The 24,342-nt window shown below is 39.9% G+C and overlaps 1 protein-coding gene across 1 annotated transcript in view; it reads right to left on the bottom strand.

The window, feature by feature from the left end:
• LOC139697963 (ankyrin repeat and SAM domain-containing protein 1A-like) overlaps window positions 1-24,342 on the bottom strand; it is a 249,524-nt gene that overhangs the window by 122,116 nt on the left and 103,066 nt on the right. The window contains exons 4-5 of the mRNA XM_071596819.1: window positions 12,070-12,215; window positions 2,453-2,578 (exon numbers count right to left, since the gene is read on the bottom strand). Of these exons, the coding sequence (XP_071452920.1) occupies window positions 2,453-2,578; window positions 12,070-12,215 (272 nt within the window). The remainder of the gene's footprint in view (window positions 1-2,452; window positions 2,579-12,069; window positions 12,216-24,342) is intronic.

The raw sequence follows: 24,342 nt of genomic DNA, 5'->3' as shown, positions 1-24,342 counted from the left end.
CCTCACCCCCTTTATAGCTTTCCCATTTTACGTCCTTTTCAATTTGTTCTATGTACTTATCTCTTGGTCTTCCTTGTTGAATCTTCCTTTCCATTACGCTTCTAGCAAACTAATTGTGCCTCCTGATATGTCCAATCCATGTAGTTCTTCTTTGCTGCACAGTTCTACCCATGGTATTTTCCTATTCTGCTCTTCTATCATTCCTCGTTCCTTACTATATCTGTCCACTTAATCTTCAGCATTCTCCAGCACCATTCACGAAGGCTCTTATTCTTCGCTGGTCCACTTTTCCAATTTTCGATACCTCTGATCCGTAGAGTAGCATGCTCCATACGAACGTTTTGGCGAACTGCTTCCTTGTTGCAACCTCAGGTTCTTTGAACAGAGTCGGTGGCTCTCCTTTACGAACGCATCGCCAACGTGAGCTATTCTTCGCTTGATGTCGGCCTAACTTCCCAATTTATACTGCTGCCCAAGAAGATAAAGTATTTCACTTGTTGAAATTTCTCTCCTCGAATTGTTATCTGCCTTCAGATTCTCTCTTTCACACAAGTGGATTTTGGTTTTCTTCCCGTTGATTTACATATTATATTCCACGTTGTTATTCTATGTGTTGATTCTATGTTGGCTAATGGCATTAAAAGTTGCTTGTAGGACCTTCCACACTTCTGCAACTACTGCGACGTGTTCTGTCAACCGGAGCATGTCAATTTATTCGCATTCACATTGACTCCTGTGATGCCCAATTATTGTACTTCCTTGATTTTCTCTTCTTCCAGATACACGTTGAATAGTGTTGGCGATAGTTTACACCCTTTTTGAACTCCGTTTACTTTGGCTGCTATTTTCCTTACGATTTTCATTTGAATTCTTGTTCCCTCATTCTTGTATAAGTGATGGAGTTTCCTTCTGCAGTTGTAACCCATTCAAGCGCTTCTCATATCTTGAACATCATTCTCTATTCGACGTTGTCGAAGGGCTTCTTCAAGTCGACGAATGCCACATATAATGGCTTGGTCATGTGGATATTTTTATGGTCAGAGGTCTTAAGCTGAGTGGTGCCTCTCTGGCTCCGCTTAAGTATTTTCGATGCGAGAAGCATACATGTAAGTTTAGTATTTTGCGTTTTTCATTTATACCTGATCTTGGTTTCTCCGATATTGCAATCATCACGCTATTATTGGAGTTCTCAGATAGTTTTTCAATGTCGTAATTATCTTTGATTATTGGACCCCAAGTTCCATGACTATTTCTCCGTTTCTTTGTGGGTAAACTCATGGTATCTTGCTGTTCTTTCTATATTTTACGGCACAGTCGTATTCACTCAACAGTATTTCAAGACGTCGCACTTCTTTTTCCATTAAGTTTCTTCTTTAACTAAATCACCTTCAAATAGTTTGGGCCCTTGGTAGAGTACTTCAATGTATTCCTTCCATCTCTTCTCAATGCCTTCATCTTCTACTAGCATCAGCAAATCGGAAGTTGTGGGACTTCAATTTTCTTTCCCGGAATTGTCTCTTCAGCATATTATAAGTAGTCTCACTGTTTCCCGTCTTTATGTTGCCATTAACCACGCAGCAGTTTTCAATCCACTCTACCTTGGTCTTTTTGCAGTCTCGTATGACTTGGTTCCCCAACGTTTTACATGCATAAGGGGTATACTCAGTTTCATATCTTGGATTCGTTTATTTTCTTTTTGGCTTTATGAGTTTTTCTATCTGCACTGTTATCTATCTATCTCTGGCCGCTTAGATTCCACCGCTTTATGAGATACTCGCGTCGCCTTACTTAGATTATTATTATGTTTTTCATTTCCTTCCATCGTACTTCAATTCTAATCTCATTTATTCCTTCTATTTTTATGATGATGTCTGCGGTGAACTTTTCTCCTGCTCTATTTTCCTCCACTACCTTTGCGTTACATCTGGGTTCCTGTATCACGTACTTCACCTTCTCCAAGTAGTATCGTAGTCTGCTGTCCTTGAGCACCAAGCTGTGAACGCTTAATTTATCTGCGCTGGGGTGGCTGTCTTCGTGCTAAACTTGGTTCTCGAATTTCATTATGACAAGGATTTAGTCAATTTATTGATGGTATGAAGATAAAAAATGCCTGCAACACATTCCGTAATGAATTATCCAAGTGATAAAGAAAATATTACTGAGTTCGTGCTTCGACTATTGATCCGATTTGCATGCCACTTCTTAAATGGGATCAGTTGTGAAAAAAATGAGTTTTTTCGGCATCTCACAAACAAACACCGGAGAAAAGAGCATCTCTTGAAATATGACAAGACTTATTCAAGTTAAACCTTGACAGGAGTGAGCATAATGAAATAACGACCACTGCTTTTTATCCAAGAATTCGATTAGAATTTCTATAAAACGTAAGCGTAAAAGCTAGAAACTTATCCGCTCATGACTGGAACAATGTATGGTATATCTATTGACCTACCTGTGTCCATTGCGACTGGCCAGGTGAAGAGGTGTGTGAGGGAAGACTCCGGTGGAGGCATTGCCGCGCGAGAAAGGGTTCAGGAGCTCCGGATGCGCCCTTACCAGTAGCTCCACCGTCTCCAGCCTGGCGAAAGGAAATATAAAGTACTTGTTGTAATTATGCAATCCCAACAACATGCATTAACAAGGATATGAAAATACAGAAATTGGAGATAGTAGAGTCAGCTGTAAAGGTAAAATAAATTTGCACCATAGATGCCAATATCATAATATTTTTTCCATTTTAACATACATATACCAGACCTTTTTATAAGCAACAACAGAGTCGCCAAAAAATTTATTTTTATCCTTTCAGAAGCGTCGCTGATATATCTTATGAAACGCTGAACAGATGATGCTTGATTGCTACTAATTACCAAATTTCTTAAAGTAAATTATTCTGGCCAATTACGATATTTTATGGTGAAGTAATTGTCAGAGGTGTCAGAGTGAAATTTGCCTCATAAGCTGCGCCACATTCGTAAAAAAAATTCAGAACAATTAACATTAAAAGTATGATTGACCTGTCACTCTAATGAAGAACAGAAGACTTAGTTTTGAACTAGCTAAATGTCACAATTTAAATTCGGATCCTTACACACCTGTAAAGACATTTCAAAGAACGTTCCTGGATTGCTTCGAGAGCGTTAAAATTATGAGAGTAACTAATATAGTCGTGTAGAAAATCAAGTTTTCCAACAACAAAAAAGCATGTGGATAGAAATCGATACGATTTTCCAAATAACTTAAATTCAACTTTTTAAACTTAAAAAAATATGAATGTAATTTCATTAACAACTGCGAAAATGCTAAATAATGCGAATATCGAGCACAATTATATGAGTTGAATGAGTTCATTGCGATTTTGCCCGTTGCATGTAGAAACTTTCATGAAGCCAAATGAAAAAACTGATTGCAATATTAATACAAATTTTCCACGAATTTTTAAAAATATCCATAAATCAGATTATTTTGATGAGCAGTCCTTTTTTATTTCTATATCTCTAGATTGAAAGTTCTCTTGATTTAACAATAAGAGTTAAAAAAATGGAAAAAAAGTACCCCTAGCCTTAGTGTCACGTACTCGGATAAACGAAAATACGTTGATTTTAAGTAGGCATGTAAAATAGAATTCGCCAAATTTGCATTTGCAGCATCAATTTACTTTCGGCAGAAATCGGGAAGGGTTTCCCAATAATTTACTTTACACTCTCTCGCTGCAAATAAAATTGTGTTGAGAGATGACTATTACCAACCCTTTGAAATTCAATTGCAGAAAAACTAATTCGCCTTTGGAAATAAATGTCAAAAATCTCGTGTACACCCTTCGTTACTTTTCAGCCACTGACTCGGATAGAGTTTATGAAGCACAAGACCAGTGGAAATTGCAGAATGCTATGATACATTTTCACTGCTCAAATCCGTCCGGAACTAACTATGGGCTGATCCTTCATGTCGACTATCTGAAATAGCGTCTTTTGAAATTTCCTCAAATTGTATCATACCCAGGCGTACAAGCAGAGAATTAATTATATTCCTCTTACGATGGCGTGCCTTCCATGAACAATGATATTCAACAGCATACCTTTGCTTCATTAGCAGGTGCCGTGGACAGCACGAGTGCTCACTGTACCAATGCTTCAAGTTTTTGAGCAATGATATTTTCCTTGGTCCTGGGCCATGTTTGCCTACAATTCTACCTTGGATGAAGACATGGACGTATTTATATTTACCAATTCTAGAGCATTCAATATATTTGACTTTCCTTCTTTTAGTTTTTTTAATAACGCCACATTGTTATTTAAACGTCGCTGGATCTCAACTACTAAGCTGTTCATCCATGAGATCCTTAAGATTATGCGAGAGGTCCACCACATCTCGAACGATTGGATTTTCTTGGATACTGTTTCAACATGCGTCCATGCCTCCAACGCCGTACAAAAATATGATGAAAACACATGATCAGTCGAATACAAGGAGTAATAGACACGGCTTTTCACATGCAGGGGTGTGCATACCTGTATTTATAATTGTGTTTCTAGAATGCTCAATTCTGCATCTAATGTTTTCTAATTCTAATGTTTTCTAATTCTAATGTTTTGGTTTGAGCCCCAGTTTCGTGGTGGCAGCAGGTGTTTCTAAGATCTTTTATGATAATAATATTTAAATGCGAGATTTTCAGTCAATGGCACAATTATCTGACTCATACGTTAACTCTCATTTGAAAGAAGCTTCAATGGATAGTAAAATGGCCAGAACGCAACTCTGCAAATTACAGTAGCTGTCGGTCACAGCTACTACTACAAATGGAAGGAATGCATTTGGATAAAATCGGGATACATTGACCAGAAGACAACAATGGCAATTGAATTAGCCATGCCAATGCCTGCAAAATCTTCATACTTCGCATATCCCCTTAAACTGCACGTGTGATTCCCATTTGCCTCACATTACCTCGTACCCTCACATCCTAATTACATTATTCAGATTTAATTATGGGTCGTTCGGAATTCCATAACATTTTCAACCGACAAAACGATCAAAATCCCATAAATGAGAAGAAATGAAGAAACCCTCGGATCAATATTTTAAATACTACTTTTTCATTAAGAACTCAAAGGAGTAACAATGCAACAATGTCGGAGTGTAAAAATCATTCGCCTTGAACGGGATTCGAACCAGGATACCTCGATGTCCGACCAAGTGCTTTAGCCAGTTAAGCTACCGAGGTTATATTTTGTCACATCATCTTGTTCCTTTGTTAAAATCCCCAAAAAAGAGGACGCCCCGATAGCTTAATTAACTTAAGGACTCGGCAAAACTATGAGGGATCCGGGTTCGAATCCCGGTCAAGGCGAATGACTTTTACACTCTGAAATAGTTTCATTGTAATGCATATTAGAGAGTAACTCCGTCAAAAGTTACTGCTGCGGCATCTCCCGTGGTTTCTAGGAATTAAAAAGGAGTATATGACTCTTTTTAAGTTTTTGGGAGAATTTATATACAACTGTAGTAATGTGTGCAGCAATTCCTCACGATTTTCTAATTTATTTCACACTAGGAATTCAGATTTCTCTCGCCGCAGTGGGACCCTGTTGGGACTTCATTCACGCTTCACGGCAGGCAGCTGGCCAAGGCTCCCCTCACTCAAGCGAAAGCTCACCCTTATTTCAGTCGAGACTCATTCAACAGGTCTAGCGCAAATCCCATACCGGGCACAACCTTCCCAGAGAATAGAGCCGTAAAAGGCAGAGGAACTTCTAAAATTGAGTGGGGAAGCACGGTCACGCCATTCGAGGCAAAAAGGTAACGTTACAATTTAACCTGGTGATAATGGCAATATGTGAGAGCAAGGGTGGTGTGAGGTATTAGTTATGGACTTTACAGCAATAAGTAGCAGAAAGAAATGACCGTACGCATGTTGGTGGCTCCCAGCACCAAATTGAACCCTCACTTGAAATATCGTGAGGATATTTCGTAAAAGAGGGCCAAAGACGGAGAATTTTACATGTGCATGTCGCAATAATTCAGCAAAACCGTCGGAGACGTTATTTCGGATACTCTCGTTCTTCAGGGATATAATTTTCCATTACCGCCAACATACCGAGTGCGCATAGAAATAACTGCGCAGTAATGAAATAAGACAATAGATCAAATGAGGTATATGAAATTTCCCAGGCATTGGCATAGCCCCATATCGCCAGTACGAGCGAAAATTGGAGGTTTTCAACGTGGTGTTAAGTGCACAGAAGGTAAAAAATTATTGAAGGACCTCAAGCCATAAGAGATTTTACATTGTATGCATTGTATTTACTTAAAAATCAACAAGATGTTAAGGTTTCGTATTAATTATATGCAACCATAGCTCAGGGGTAAATAGAAATTCAAAAGAGAGGATTATATAGCTGATGATTCTATTTCATTAAAAACTGAGCGAAAAAATCAAACAAGAAGACATGTTCTTCTTCACAGCTCGAAAAAGTTTTATTTTGCTACGACATGAGTGTCATAGTAATGGCTTTTACAGTGATTAATACACACATTAATGAATGCTAATGATAAAAAAAATTGCCGTAGAAGTAGTTAGCTGTTAAATAAAATTCAAAGTACTTTCTATACATCAAACTTATCTATTCAGTAATATTTCATCGCGTAAAACAATTTATTTGATGCAAAACGACAGAATAGAAATAAACTCTTTCAAACTTCTGCATAAAACAACAGTCACCCATCGTTTTATATAACTATGCTCGAAGGTTTTTGAAAAATAACGCCTGATACAATCGTCTCCACAAAGATTGAAGTTGAATCCAGCAAAAAATCATGATTTATTTTATCACTAATAAAAAGATAACAAAAATGTCTTTCCTGAACTCCGAGTAATGTAACTCGTACATTTCAATTACGTGTTTCATTGAAGATCATATTATTTACTCGGTAGTTGCCTCGAGGTCTCCACGAGAACGAAGCCAACTTCTTCGACATGGCAGGTCACTTTGAGAAACTTTTGAAGTCTTAAGAGAAGTCGCATGATCATCGAATGCATTTCCCCGACAATGGAATGAAATTCGAACCCATTTCTTGGATCCGCAGAGTCACACTGACGTCCAAAAACAAATGCGTCACCTCATCGTTCATTCAATTATTCATTTTGAAACTGCTCACATTAATCCGAACTTCACCGTAAGGTCACAGGAGGCACCGACCGAGCCCACCCTAGGCGACATAAAAATGTCAAATATGGCACCAAAAAAATCGGAAACATTCTCCGCGGCAAGTTTCTCGCGGCGGCTCCAATCTCGCCGGGCAACTTTCGATTGCGATAGTCCGAGGGCTGACGTCGCCGCGGAGGGTCTCCGCGCGGAAAGGTAACGGGAGATGGGACGCGGAGTGCGGGCAATTCGAAAATATAATCCGAAAGTATTCGCCCCTCCGCGGAAAAAAATAAGTCCTCATTTCCCGACCAACTTTTATTTCACTCCCTCCCCTCATGGAGCAGAAAGGAAGGCGCCACCCCCTCCTCTCCACCTCCTCCTACATATTACCGCGCATCAATATCCGTCCCGCCTGAAAAATCCTTTGGCACTCCGGATATTAGATCCATCCGGATAATCTTCGCTAGCTCGAGGTTTTTATAAGTCCAGATTCGTCGCGCGCCCACCCCATAAGCCGGACCCATGTTCCCCGCGGCACATCGCCCAGCCCTTCCGTCCCCCGCCTCGTCTTCCCGACCCCATCCCACCCATCTTCCACCCTTGCAGCCAAAAAACCGATTGCCTTTCCACTCACCTAACCAACCAAAGGATGACAAATACACATTTTTTCCCATCAGATCAAAAATGCGGTATTCTAAATGTTTTACGATGCGAACGGTATCGAATCGCAGCTGGTCCAGAAATTTTGCACGTCCGTTGCCGTGCTGCTGTTATCATAGGAACTTCCTCGGTGTTGAAATATAAAATATTTTACTCAATTCGCAGGCAATCTCGTATCTACCTAAAGGTAGGTTCTGGGCGGTCCATTAAAATTTTTAAAATTTATGACCTAACCCGAAGACACTGTTGCTTCCCCTAAAATATTCATTTCTTATTTTTTCCCTAATTTCTGCATTCATGCCGGCAAAAAACCTTTTCTCTTTTCCTACATTTCCTAATACAACATTCTCCCTTCTCTTACGACCTCCAAATCCCCATTACCTTTCAATATTTCCATCACTCACTTTATGCTCCCTTCCCCGGGATTCCCCCACATTCGTCCTCCAAATAGTTTAAAGAAATCTTCACACTGCCTCAAGTTATCTGGATACTATCTACACTAAATTGCGTTAACATTGATTTGCCTTGAACGGACTTAACACAGACTGTTCACATACAACTGATACGTGGATTCGTAAGCTTAGACAAAGTATATCATTCCGTGAGGGAACATAACGTTGTCCGACCGCGCTGTGGGGGTTGGGGAAGTATTTTGAGTCAATATTAGTCTGGTGTGTAACCACCCCCTGCCTCACATCCTATCGGTGGCTTGCAGGATATTATGTATTAATAATAATGATAAAACACTTATGAAAGGATTTAATAACGCCGTCAATGGCTCCTCTTCAAGTGTGAACACCTAGTTGTACAAGGATTTTACTAAATACGACAAAATTGAAAGCACATAAACGTTATGCTAAAATACTGTTGACCTAGGGTACCGCCAATGTATTTCAAATATTTATATACGTGTAGGTATTGTAAATATACCCACCTTTTAGCGGAAAACAAAACAAAAAATCAACGCATACATAGTCAACAGATTGCAAAAAGCATTTAAGATGCCATTCGCTAGGCCGCTCGTGCTCGCAGGATGAAAGATAACTGATTTCTGCGCTGCAACACAAGGGGAAATGTCTACCTTGCATAATTTCACGACCACTATTCAGCGCATTCCCTATACTTATGCTTACCGCGCCAATTCCATACACCGCCGAACTGAGGATGACGTGGACGCTACCCTCGCCTATCAAAATCAACCTTCGAGGGTATAAATGTATGAATATCAGCGCTCGCTCATTTTCCCCATTGATTGCTATCACCTCTTATTCCGCCAATAGTTCTAAAGGGTTTCTGAACCAAAAGGCGAGAGGGCCAAACTTACAATGACGAACATTTTCAAAATTGCTGGACGATGTACTTCTGAAAGGTAATAAATGCACTTAAGTGATTCCCCGAGGCAAGCACACATTAGCAAACCTTCGCCGCATCTGACTCCCCTGCTCTTGGATTTCCCGACGAGTGGCAGTACACCGACCACGCCAATCTGTGGGCACGTCAGGTTAATGAAGGCGTCATTGAATCACGCTTCCCATTTCCCGCAGGCATTTGCCCAGATACCCCTCCGGCCCTTCTCTTTACACTGCCAAGACTGCTTCCGTACTCGGACGCTCCGCGAAGTGCGAAGTACATGTGATCCGTAGGGCAGCTCGACATTAGCAATTCAATGGGCAGCGTACCATTCACAGGCCGAAGGAGGGTTTGAATCCTCTGGCGAACATGCAAATCCTTTACGCAGCGTCCTCTATGGAGGATCAAAGAGTGTCAACACCTGCTAAGGTCCCCTACACTCACTTCACTTGGTAGCTACTTCTTTCACGCTCAATTACCACCAGACGGGTAGCTTTATGTTCATCACAAACATATGTGATTAAGACAAACGTTAGAAAGCTAACACAGCTTATAATGATGCCGATACGGAGCATTGCTATATGTACCTTAATAAGCGCTAACTTGGCTCGACTACTGTATACCGGAACATTTTGCTGAGCAATCTTTTCCCTTTCGATAGTGTACATAAAATCAACAAAAAATCAAAAGAAAAGCATCATTTAAGCCATAATATAATGCGAGAAACTAGAACACGATGGAGCACAAATACATATCTCCACCGTCGAAAAGAGGGCAAGAACCCATTAAGCAAGAGCAGCATCACCTACAAATAAATGAATAGTTAATCTAAGATAGACTGAAATAGATTTCGAATATTGGTTCGAACTCAATGCAACTCTTGAGTGAGAGGATTCGATGCTGGGGTAAATACGTAACAGTGCACTGTATTACATTGATGCAGAAATGTGAGAAAATATATATAGCAACATTATAGGGAAGAGACACATGTTTAGGCGCTGATTGATACGACAGATTACACAGAATGGTGAGTTTTAAAAATAAAAGAGTTCTGCCATCAAAATTAGGTCTCTGCGAAATAAGTTTCGACCGGGTAAATTTCACAATAAGCTTCCCCAGAATCTAAACAAACTAAATATTACTCTAAGCGACAAACTAAATAAAATGTTGAGACTAACCTATTTCCACGCACAAGAGAATAATCTCACACTCCCGTTTTTCAATTTTGAAAGGAGATGAGCAAAGCCAGGTTCAACGAAGAGTCTACTCAGCCACCACAATGAATTATACGTGACGTCAAAATATCATGATGCAAACGGTGCCAAATTTACCGTAGGAAAACCCAGAGGAATTGGAAAGAAATTGATAAAACTAGAGAAAACAAGAATAAATTCCAAGAAACTGCGGGAGATGCCGTAACAGTAACATTCAACGGAGACATCAGCTAGCATGCATTTCAATGCAACAAGATTTTTACACTCTGAAATTGTTGCATTGAAAAACAAGAATAGGTATAAGATTTATTTATGAAGGTCTAAAAAAAATAATATTTGGCTTCGCGATAGGCATCAGGTATTTAAGGATAGTTAGGATATTAAGATAGCAGAATTCCAAACTTGACCACCTTCAAAACATAAATACTGAATGGTTAAAATTCTTTTCTCGGGTTGTCCGACTTCAATTTCTCAAAACTTACCTACGATTGCTCTCTCTGTCTCACACGCCGTTGGCACTCATCCATCGATGATGTAGGGAAGGCACGCGAAACACCAGTGCGTTTATAAAAATAGTTCTGGGATAATTCGAGAATAAAAGTCTAATGAGTGAAGAAGTAACACCAGAGAAAAACTCGAGTGAAAATGAGATCTTCGCTACGGTGAGCTAAAGAAGAGCATGGGAGAGAAAGATAGACCCGGGAGTGGGATAATGACCCGGAATGTAAGGTGCATACACTTCTTCTTTCGTTAACTAGCAAATCTAACGGATACAGCTGATTCAAACACGATGTTTGCAACGTACTGTAAATTATTTCAACATGATTTTACAAAGAGAAGCCCGTGGCACGAGGATCACTCAGTCGTACCCCGCACTGGTATAAACCGTATGATCGCGTGACATAAACCAAACACTGTTACAGTCAAGTGTCACAATTCAGTTCACTTCCTAATGGATCGCGTTCAGAAAATCTCCATAATCATAGGCGGTCAAGCTCTTATGCTATACATTGATTTTGCCAACACTTAATAAGACGCATGCGCAACCTCCACTGTCTCCCTTCTCAGGATTCTATTATCACGGTTCAAGAGTTTGATTGGCATTCATAATTTCCCTTTCGAGTTTACCAGCGTCGTCTACCGGCATGGCACGAACTAGTAAAAATGTTTTCAATTCACGAAGACTATAGATGTGGGGCAGTAAAATTCCCTGAGATTTCCTGAATCATGGTTCATTGATCCTAGTATTTTGGCACGCACGGACAGTTATTGGCTTAGGATGATGGGGTCCTATTATGTGGAGTGGGAGTTATAAAACACACTTCGATCGCTTCCAATTTCAATTTTTTTGATAATATTCCCAAAAATATATTTTTTTAACTTTGTTTTCGGTCCAATCATTGTCCACAAGCCACTGTACACTTTTCCTATTCACGGAATAACCCGGATTCACATTAACTTGCAGTTCGATTCTACCAGATTATGCCCACTCTGAAATTTCCAGTAAAATAAGGAAATTCCTCATTGATTATATCGGAATTTCCGAAAAAATTAATTGACAATTGTCGTTGGCAAGTAGTTTTCACTAAATGCGGGTTTCTCCAGCTCAGCAAACAGAATTCACGTGGATAGCGAGTCAGCGTGATACAATTGGCCCCTCTTCCCAACTGCCACAGCCAGTAGTAATGCCGCCTTACCTGCCATACTGTGCCGCGAGGTCCAGGGCCGTCTCCTCACGGCTGTTCCTGATGGAGGGGTCGCACGCGTGGTCCAGGAGGTGAGCCACCACCGCCGTATGACCATACTGCGCGGCGCAGTGCAGCGCCGTCTCGCTGTCCTTCGTCTGCAAGATAAGGAAGGAGGGCGATCTTTACTACGAATCCCCAGACTCCATAAAAGACACCATCACATTTTATGTTGAAATGGCGCCCGCGGATCTCTCTGTGACCACAAAAGTGCCCGACACAACATCTTACTCATCATAACATGGATTGCTGTGGAGACAAAACCAACCTTGGCATAAAACTTGTTTTCTCATGTGTAACTTTATAGAATTTGCATAACATACTGACATGTAATGAAATAATTGACTTTGTAATTCCATTCACTTTATTTTAAAAACACGACCCAGGTTTCGACGTTGAACCTGATGATGACGGTCAACGTCGAAACCTGGGTCGTGTTTTTAAAATAAAGTGTGTGGAATTACAAAGTCAATTATTTCATTACATTTCAACAACCTTAGCATAATGTGTATCGAACGTAATGAAGTATTCTTACTGCAAATCGACCAAAATTAATTAGCCATCGTCACATATGCGCTGAAAGCCATCACTCGGGCGCGCGGTAAGTTGTTTTAAAAATTAGTTCAAAGAACCATCATGAGGGAAATTAAAACATCATCGCTTCCCTCCTGCTACCCCTCGAAATTTGGCGTATATCTTGGCTGTTTTGAGTACTGTTTACGCTTATTATATATCTCAGAGAATGCACGAAGTTTGTCAATACATATTACCTACTACCATCTAGCCTCAAGCGGGCCATTGGCTTTAACATGACGCGAAACTGATGAGCGAAATAAAATACCTAAAAAAAATCAATTTGAACCTTGGAGAAAATTGCAACCTCCGATTAATGATATATATTTTTCAAAAGACACTTTTTTACCAATTGATTTGGGATCAAGTGTCAAATTTCAACTGAAATAACTCGTGAGATGGTTAACACAACGTATTTTATCTATCAGTAAAAGGCAACCTTAGTTTGGTTACTGTAGAATCGCAAAAGGTGTGAGGGTAAAACAGGAAAAACAATGTAACAGTGAAAGTCTTCTTCTCTGATTTTATCGGAGCAGGGCCTTCATTATACCCTGGTTGTCAGATATATATGAAACACCCCAGCACTTAATTTAAGTACTACTTTGGAATGTGACTTTAGACTGGAGGGAAACCCATACTGATTTTCTTCAAACACGAAATATCCTTATCCGTATAATAAACATTCACCATATGATGGCTTTGATTTTATTTTGGGGAATAAGGAAAGGATCTGACCATCTCACTGTAGGGTGGGAAATGTCATCTGGGACATTACGGAAGAAAATCAACCTTCGAGTCGATTATTGTGATGATGACCATTTTTCTGACCTGCATTTTTTCTGACCTGCATATTTTCTGGCCTACATACTTTCACATTCGACTCACCAAAGCCTTGTTTTTTCTGTAAAACTTACATGTTCGTCCGTTTTAATAAAACTAACAACTTATTGTTGAAAATAAAAACTCTGAGCAGAATAATTTGGCGGAAAGATGTTGAAATAGTGTAATTAAACCCTCAGATTTTCCATAAATAATTATAGCCAAGATAGAACAATATCTGACAATGTATTTATATGTCATATTATTTAAGAAAATGAAATGAATTAGGTTAAGCTACCGCAACATATTTAGATAACAGGAATAGTTATAACTAATTTGTATTGGTACGATGGCAAGTCAACCACCAGGGCATAGGTAGCCGGATAGAAATGGCGGACAGATTAAGTGCACATTTGTTGTTCAACACCGCTTCAAAAAATATCTATACGCTTAAAATAAAGTTCGCCATAAAAGTTCTCACATGGTGGCTTGACAACATCTTAATAGAGGAAATATACTACACCAAGTCAATTTTCATAGTATTTCCAATCATAGATTGCTTTTCCTGCATCCGTACACCAAAAACATCATTTAATTTAATCCTGGAAATAATTTCAACATGATATTTCAATGCACCTAACTATTATAAAAAACGAGCACCCACACATTTAAAAAGCAGTAATTCCAGGTTTCGAGAGATTATTCTGAGCAACCTGGAAGCATACAGCTGATTCCGTGACTAATCCCCCGAGGGTCCTCTATCCCCCATTCTCGTTTCTAACTTACGCCATTCACACTCACAAAGGCATCAGTGCTGAATGTCTATTGAAGGACACAGTGCGTGGGAGCATAAGTAGCTGTAGAAAGGGAGAAGTAAAGTAAATAGATACAATCAATCAGATTTAATGATTGCAAATGGACCTGGATGAAAACACTTAATAGCGATCGGGGACTGGAAAACAGCGGTAGGAGAGGTGAATGACGGGCGGGCGGTGGGAGAGTACAGGAGGGGAAAGAGATTACCTTTGGGAGCAAACTATAGTTTTGCGAGAGATATATCGGAAGTTAATTAACCAACACCTGGTACTGAAACCACAGTAGACGTAAGTACGCATGGAAAATGCCCGAGAATACAGGGCTATACCAATAAGATTTATGGTTAGACAAATTCACACACAGCGTGATCAACTCCAACAGTTTTCAGAGAGTAGATTCGGATCAAAATTTGGTGCTCATGAAGTTTAATTTTAAAATAAAGATAATGGAAAATGGAAGAAGCACATGAAAATGGAAAGTGGAAAACATCTGACGATAAAAAGGAAGGAGTATCAGGAGTTATTCGGTTAAATAATGAGCGAGGATAAGGGGACGAGCACAGATGAAGTAAGATGAGAATACTTCAAACAAGGAATAAAGAAAGCGGCGAATAAAACAATGGGGGCGGTAAACGGAAAAAGGATTATGAAATCACGGATTATAGAAGACGATATTAACCAGATGGATGACAGAAATTCAGGAACGTGAACATAGAATTAGAGGGATGCAAGCACAAAGAGTCACACAATGACTGAGGCGAAACACTCATAGGACAAAGTAAACATAATTGAAAGATCATGTGTGAGGACATAGAAAGTTTGCAGGGACAGGGGGAAGTGGGAGTGAATACGGGAAAGTGAAGGAATTGTCAGGGTATCAGAGAGGGAGTTCCGTTCACGCTGTCAGAGATACAACGAATATATTCATCGAATAAGAACAGAAGGTGCTGATAGGATGGAAAGAATATGTAGATGATATATATTATAACGACAGGACGGGGAGTTTGGATATGGAAAAGAAATACGACGCTGATAAGGATACAATAGAACTAGGAGTACTAGATTCGATGATTATAAATTTAAAAAATGATAAATAAAATACAATAAAGGAAATGAAATCGAAGAAGGATGGGGTAATGGATAATATGAATACCGAAATACTCAAGAATTTAGCGAAACGAGGAAGAAAACGCATTAATGGCTTCGTTTGTAGAATTAACGAGAGAAGAATGTGGCCAGAAGACTAAGTTGGATCAGAATTAATGGTTTATTGAGTAACTTGGTAGAATATATCCCTAAAGAATATTGTAAACACTTGTTTTCTCCAAATAGGATTCCTACAAACGACGAATTTCGACTATAAAGGTCAAATAAGACGTGGTGATGACTTTGTACACCATAGCCAAGCCATTTTAATTCACTCCTATTAGGGACAACTAGGTGCTTTCATCATGCATTGCCCCATCAGTATCGGAAGCATCTCAAAAAAGGAAAAGAAGCAAGGTGTAAGTTCTATAGACCTACATGTGATTTATCACGGGTCAAAGGTAGTACTCAGGATCGCAAATAAAAGAATGGAAAAGAGAGCAAAAGAGTAATTAGGACAAGATCAGTATGGATTTGGAAAATTGCCGGGTACTCCCGATGCCATAGCATAAATGAGGTCACTTGTGGAACGAAACAAGTTTGAGTAATCGTAGCTTTCGATGATAGTGAATTGCGTGAGGGAAATACCAGCATATTGCTTATTTTTATAAATTTATTTTTTATACCCTACACTTTTTTGTAAATTTATTTTTGCTCCACTACAATTTTAGTTGTCCAATTGGTAAAGTGGGTGTTAATCATATGCATCCAAATGATACACGTACCTTGCGAGGTCTCAATTTGATGGGAGTTAGTGAATAACCCCATGCATATGTTACTCGAATCGCTTTTAATTAATATCGTAGAGACTTTAGGAGATGTCATGTCAAGAAATCATGAAAATAAGTTTGGATACGTTTATTTGAATGTATAATTGCCTCAAGAGGGTGACTGAATGATAAGTTTTGCTTTAATATTAATATGATCGTGTAACGCTGAACTCTGCATTTACTTTTCCTTTCTGTAGTCCGTAGAAAACTGTAATGTCAATAAAATAATTAATTTTCCCTTCCATTTTATTACCGCGGATGATTAGAAACCAGGACACATTCTCAATTTTTCATGTGAAATTCTCAGGCCAAGAAGTTTAATAATTAGCTATTTTTATGAATAACTGAATGCCGCGTTAAATCGTTCCACTGATTTAAGCTATGTTCATCATTGATTGTGTGCACACGTATTTAGTAAATTGTAGACTTTTTTTTGTATGGATTTATTGATTTTATGCCAGGTAAGACGTTTGTCTGATGTAGCTGCGTAATTGTTTATCAGGTGTAGCAGTGAAGTAGTTAGAGCTTCGAGCAACTGACTGGAGGGCCCGGGTTTGACGTATGTGAGCACCCTCCGCTTCACCCTATCTGACCCCCCCGCCCTGTGCATTATGTGAATTCCACCGGTTTAGTGCTAGTTGAGGTATAATCCCAGCCATCTAACCGAAAACACAATGTTTTGATAAAAGATCATACCAAATCATCAACCTTTCGGGTTGGTGATTTTGGTATGCAATTTCTACTAGCTTATGAACGTCCAATTTTGGTAGTCTTCTTTGTTCGTCATTACAGCAAATGTTTTCGGCAGAATGCATCATAATTGTCTTTCTGCATATGCATCCCTGCAGAATTAAAACATAGAAATTGACTGAATCCCATCGTATAATTATTTCATAGTTATTAAGTCGGATACTTAAGTCGTCCGTAGGATGAAATACTATTAGTCGATTTCTTTTACTTAAAATTCTCAGGTTTATTGTTGGTTCAAGTACTCAAAGTCTCAATTAGGGCACAGATGTTGTGTTGAATCAGGTTCATATCTCTGCCATGAAAAAGCAATGCGATATTACCTTGGCCGTTGCATTAATTTACAAATTCTATTGAAACCACATTTAGGAAGTGCCAAATTGAAATTTCGTTCATTTTAGTTTATTTTATTTCATTCCTTTTTAACACCTAGCTTTTGGCTCTCCATTTCGAACGTACGTCCATCCCTTACCCCTTTTTCATAAGGCTTTATCTGCTGATTTATCCTCTTTTTTTTTCAACTACGTGAGCTTATTATTAACTTCGCCATCAATGCAGCAATGGCGTGAGTAATTGGTAACAGCTGCGGAGATTTTTATTGAATCGCATGGGAATGTTAGCAAAAGCGTGCGGTATTTCGGTTTTCACATCCTTTCTTTCCTTCCTCTTCAATGTGAAAAATCGCCCATCATCTCGTCAATGTTTCGGCTGGGTGTTTTCTTCCGCGTTTTTTCACAGGGATTTTAATGTTTCCGACCCCGTGGGTTGGTACCTAAGGGCGCTGCTCAATGCAAATTGAGGAGTTTTGTTGGATAATACGAGTCGCGAGATGCATGAGGCGTGAGTGTCCCTCAAAATGCTTCGAGACATTACAAATTCGTGGATGTTTTCACGACCATCTCATTGGAGTTTTCCGCTAAATGTTTCTGTAAAACCCTTATTTCCAATTATTAAAGTTACTGATTAACAACTGCTACTCCATTATTCATTCATGAAATTTTCTAATTATTTTCATGTCTACATCTATACAATACCCCGAGAGCCGTCGCAAGGACGTATGGTAGAGGGTGTTAGGTGACCAGTCATATTCACCTACACCTATACTTCCACAAACAAATGAATACCCGTTATCAACGAATGTTTACGATGAATATCTGTGCTTTTTGAATAAAGGGAGTGCATGATGGTGAACATTTCAATTCAAAAGAATTGAGAAATTCATACCATTAAATAACTTTAGCGTGTGCTCCAGGCACGATTTAGGCTGGGGTATATTTTAGCCATACCGAATGATTTTCCCATCTAACCCCTGCGTGTTCTCAGCGTGTAAATTATGAGTTATAATTTCGAAATAGTTGCTCATGCTTTGTGACAGTTCTTGCATTTTGTTACTAATTTTCTAGGAATGAGGTGGAATATGCTGCCATGTCCATATACCTCACTCCACAATATGGAATCGAAATAACTTTTCTTTACTTGATTCAATCATTGGAAATGTTAGTTTTGGTTCATTTGTACTCAGCCATACGAATGACTCTATTTCAGCAATTGCTCACCGGCATCCAGTTCTCTTTTCTGTCCGTCTTTTCTTTACGCTGAACTTTCCATGCAATTGTAAGGAAGGGATTGCTCTCCGTTCGTCTTTTTGACTATCTACTCACCTTGTTTCTTTTGGGTTTCCAATATGACATTCCCTTTATCATCATAGTAAGCCACTGATTTGATCGATTGAAATTCTACACGCTCGTCGTTTTGCATCAGGTATTCACATCATCAAAAGCTTCATAAATGGTGGGATTTGGAGTTTGAGCGTCTACCCGTTAAAAAGGCAACGTAGGTGCGTTCTCGCTGTAATTTGCGAATATAAATACGGGTTTATTTACCAATGACTCTAATGAGTAATTCTATGCAGTTTAGTAATTTAATATTCAGTTTTTTCGTTTTAAATTTAATTATAACCTTGGAGATTTTTTCGAATATTTTATCCAGTAAAAATTAAGTGCTATCAAAATCCGGTCTTCCTTCGGCGCTTAGCAAGTTTTTTAATGGTTAACCCAAGAATTTTTTGACCGGAGCAAGAGCAAGTTCACTCTTTTTAAGTCCATTTATTCCTACCTCGGTTTTAATAAATTCTACCCCTTTCCCTCCCGGCAACTTCGCAGATTTTTCGTGTGCGTTCGCCCCGGAATGGTTATAATTCAATAAACTGCCCTCGCCCGCCGTCCCCTCCTCGCTCCCTCTCGAAATTTCAATTTGGCACTTCCTAAATGTGGTTTCAATAGAATTTGTAAATTAATGCAACGGCCAAGGTAATATCGCATTGCTTTTTCATGGCAGAGATATGAACCTGATTCAACACAACATCTGTGCCCTAATTGAGACTTTGAGTACTTGAACCAACAATAAACCTGAGAATTTTAAGTAAAAGAAATCGACTAATAGTATTTCATCCTACGGACGACTTAAGTATCCGACTTAATAACTATGAAATAATTATACGATGGGATTCAGTCAATTTCTATGTTTTAATTCTGCAGGGATGCATATGCAGAAAGACAATTATGATGCATTCTGCCGAAAACATTTGCTGTAATGACGAACAAAGAAGACTACCAAAATTGGACGTTCATAAGCTAGTAGAAATTGCATACCAAAATCACCAACCCGAAAGGTTGATGATTTGGTATGATCTTTTATCAAAACATTGTGTTTTCGGTTAGATGGCTGGGATTATACCTCAACTAGCACTAAACCGGTGGAATTCACATAATGCACAGGGCGGGGGGGTCAGATAGGGTGAAGCGGAGGGTGCTCACATACGTCAAACCCGGGCCCTCCAGTCAGTTGCTCGAAGCTCTAACTACTTCACTGCTACACCTGATAAACAATTACGCAGCTACATCAGACAAACGTCTTACCTGGCATAAAATCAATAAATCCATACAAAAAAAAGTCTACAATTTACTAAATACGTGTGCACACAATCAATGATGAACATAGCTTAAATCAGTGGAACGATTTAACGCGGCATTCAGTTATTCATAAAAATAGCTAATTATTAAACTTCTTGGCCTGAGAATTTCACATGAAAAATTGAGAATGTGTCCTGGTTTCTAATCATCCGCGGTAATAAAATGGAAGGGAAAATTAATTATTTTATTGACATTACAGTTTTCTACGGACTACAGAAAGGAAAAGTAAATGCAGAGTTCAGCGTTACACGATCATATTAATATTAAAGCAAAACTTATCATTCAGTCACCCTCTTGAGGCAATTATACATTCAAATAAACGTATCCAAACTTATTTTCATGATTTCTTGACATGACATCTCCTAAAGTCTCTACGATATTAATTAAAAGCGATTCGAGTAACATATGCATGGGGTTATTCACTAACTCCCATCAAATTGAGACCTCGCAAGGTACGTGTATCATTTGGATGCATATGATTAACACCCACTTTACCAATTGGACAACTAAAATTGTAGTGGAGCAAAAATAAATTTACAAAAAAGTGTAGGGTATAAAAAATAAATTTATAAAAATAAGCAATATGCTGGTATTTCCCTCACGCAATTCACTATCATCGAAAGCTACGATTACGCGGACCCTACCAACCACGTTACTTGTGGTAATGATACTGCGCACATATTCTTTAATACCCTACACTGCATTCATTGAAAGTGCAAGGTGTAGACATGCTTGCCACGATACCTGTACATACACCTTACAAAAAAATGGCCTAATCACCCAGATCATTGAAGAGGACAACATTAAATGGAATAAAAAAACCAAAAACATATTGAGCTTCTGTTAAAACTATTCATTTTACCTTCGGCATGATTTACAAGGCATTTCATGATTCAATGCTCCATTCTGCAAGGCCCAAGCTTGGTTTTCCTTCTTAATATAACAGGTCTTCACAAGCCACCAAAGAAGAGAAACTATTACGAGATGTGCCTTACGTAAGAAGCACCAAATTCAATACATTTATGTCACCCTTTTCATTTATCTAGGCTCCTCAAAGGAAGGACCGCCCACCATTCCGTATGTTCTGCTCTGGGTTCTCTTTTAACGTTTCAGAAAATTCTTGGAAGTAAAAAGGTGCAAGCTTCAAGTCCAACGCGAGGGGAAGATCTCCAGGAGTTCACACGACCCCACCTTAAATTAATTATGAAAAGCCGTACCGCCAACGCTTCGGGATGGGCGCATAAATTATCCCTCCCGGTGAGGGGTACGCGCGGGCAGGGCAGGGGCGGAGGAGAGAGAGGGCGCAGATTTCCAAGAGGGAAAGGGGAAAAAATTGGAGGAAAAACAAAAGAGAAAAAACGAGGGGGAGCGGAGGAGAGAGGATAGGGGTGCCAGAGGTGGCAGGGGGAGATATCGGCCCTGCGGAGATGCGAGGGGCTTTGGGAATGGGGAGGTGGTTTACGAGTCAAGCTCGCCGTGAATATTCAACCTGTCCACTCCGGTGTAGTGTACCGTCGCGGCAAAAGTTAATCGCTGCATGCGAGCTGGAGTGAGGCGGAAAAGGGTCGACTTGCGTCCCTCCCTACCGTCAGCATCCACTGACCACCTCCCCCTTACGGGATCCCCACCCCTTGAATTAAAACCCCCGGCCCCCATTACTCCTCTCCACCCCCCCCCCGTCAACACAACCACAACGGCCGACGAAAAAAATTGCTGAGCATCGCCGCCGTCCCGACGCGATGATACGTGTCGTCCCCGAGAGGACGCCGCCACCCCTGACAGGTCGCTGAAAGGTCTGCGCGAAGAGATGGGGCGAGTCGTTTTTCGCCGAGCGGAGAAGGTTTGCCGGAGAGAAGCGTAGTAGCCTCCCCGGGAACGAAGCGCGAAAACGCCGCTCGAAAAAACGGCGGAAAAACAGGAGAGCGCAAAAAACAACAACCCGGCGTGCTCTCGGAGACCACGGGGAGGAGAGCAGGGGGGCAGGGGAACTCCGCGCCGTGGAAAGGATTCTTAGGTGCGCGTCGCGTTCGACTGCGCTTCGTCGAGGAGGGTGCACCCGAGCCGAAGGACAAGCGATCGCATTCGAGCGCGAAAACAGGAGACGGTGAGGGGCACTCCACCCCACCCCTCCCCATGCCACACAAAACACCCTCACTGCGCACGGAGAAAAAATATTTTTCATTAAAAAAACGCGGGCGATGACGGGATAAATTCCTTGAAGTTGATGAGATGAGGGAAGCTAAGGGATCTGAACGAAAATGAATCAACGATAGGAGGGTAAAAGGGGGCAGCTGCGGGACACCATGAGGGGAGCACGACGAGTGACCTCAAGAGTTGAGCTGCCCGCCGGGTCGGCAACGGGGAGGTCGCGGCGGTGGTGTACATATGGGTGCGCGTCAAGTGGCGGTGGACTGGTGGGGTGCACTACAAAGGAGGCGGGAACACCGGCGTGAGGGTTGGGGAGATGTGTGGGGAGGGGGGTCGGGGGACGGGGGGAGGTGGGACCATCACCCGGAGGCGTCCATCGCACGGTCCACGGACGGACCAACGGAAGCATTCATGAAAAAAAAAGTGTGGAGGGAGATATTTTATTTATGGAGGATGGAGGAAAGCTTACGTATTCCTATTCCGCAAGATTGGTTATCGGAATTTTTATTCTACCGATGGCCGGAGGGTAAAATATTTAGAAAAAAAGGAGGGATGGGATATCAAGGATTGACTTTAGATCGAACCGATCGACTGGAATATTATTCGTTCGCATTGATATGAGGTATTGCCACGGGGGTATCTACGCACGAGTTCCGCCACGCTGAATATTTTAAGTTTGCACGGCCTTCGATTGAACGAGCTGACATCGTCACTTATTCTTCCATAACCACGAAGTAATTCTAGAAAAGTTATTTCGAATATCAAGGAAATATGCAAAGAGCTCATTGGACTATGCTTGTTTTAAAACAATTTAAAATTTTCGACACTGCACATAAAATTGAAGAATAGTACAGTAACTCGCCATGAAGTGTTTTCAAGCCAACAACCCGACTGATGTCCACTGATACACTCGTTCGCGCTCATGCCTTCTACGTAATTCTTGGAGTAATTGGAGTAACTGTCAAATCTAATTACATTAATGCCAAACGTTTTTAAATATTTGTCGATAGTAACAGCTAAAATGATCATTAATACGTAGGAAATAATTTCAATATGAGTTAATAAATAATTAATATGAATCAAAACAATGACGAAATATTATATTTTAAACGCATGATTCCACTAAAAACTATCAAATGAGTGACTGAAATTTTAACGATGCGCAAGCCCAGGAGATTTGGAACTCTCGACATTAATTTAATTTAACGCATGGTGAGCCATTAGCCATCAAAAATGTTTAACAACCATTAATAATATTTTTTAAACAGCCTGGTAAATTAATCACTCTCACGCATTGATCGATGGCAATTTATTAAGGAACCATTAAAATGAGCAAGTTTTGCTCCAGCAGGCAGAGAAGTGTCTCTTAAAATTCCTGACTGTCTGCATGCGCTATTATAAAATTCCTTTAAGCGCTAATTCAGGCAACGTAGAAAATTGACAATTATTATAATTTTCAGATGCCACTAGGAATTATTATTTACATTTTGTACACTTATTTAATGTATGTTCAAATAATATCGCAAGTTAAACGACGAAAGAATGTTCTGAAATAATGGCAGAGAATTTTGAGTTAGAAAGTGAAAGAAAACCAAATGCTTGATTATTGACAAAGAACTTGTCCTTTAAAAAGGTCATGATGATATTAATGGTTTTCAAAGTGAAAGGCAATTATACTGCGAACAGTATAACGTATAACTACCGTAGCATGAGAAATTAAGAAAATCACCTCAGTCGCCGGAAGGAAAAGCATTCCCATTTATTTTCTCTACATGTTCGGAAGAAATAATAGCATCGACAGTTGGCAAAAAACATAACATAGAATAATGATTTTAGTCTGTTTTCTTCTCATTTAGCCTCTCCATTTCCCTTACATTCATATCCCTCTGCATCTTTACTGTATTCTATTCCATATCTGTTTCTCTAGTTATCATCACCCTTCCTTTCTTCATACTACTGTGTCGTCTGTGTAGTTGCTAGTATACGGCCAACCCCACTCTGAGGGTCCGGGTACGATTTGCATACCATTATTAGAGCTAAAATTTATTGCACTTTACAACATTCAACATGCTCGCTCTTGTTATAAACGGTAAGTTAACAGGAAAACCCAAAATACTGTCATCAACCTTCTCATTCTCCTTGCCTCCTAGAGGAATTAGGCTGGGAGCCACTGGAGATACGCAGAGAACAACCGAGGCTTAGACTTTTAGAAAGGTTCAAAACAAACGAGTTAAA

The sequence above is a fragment of the Hetaerina americana genome, unplaced genomic scaffold (assembly GCF_022747635.1).
Source record: "Hetaerina americana unplaced genomic scaffold, ioHetAmer1.1.p SCAF_8, whole genome shotgun sequence".
NCBI classification, from domain to species: Eukaryota; Metazoa; Arthropoda; class Insecta; order Odonata; family Calopterygidae; genus Hetaerina; species Hetaerina americana.
Note: the sequence above shows the minus strand (reverse complement) of the source record. Positions and strands in the feature narration are given on the sequence as shown.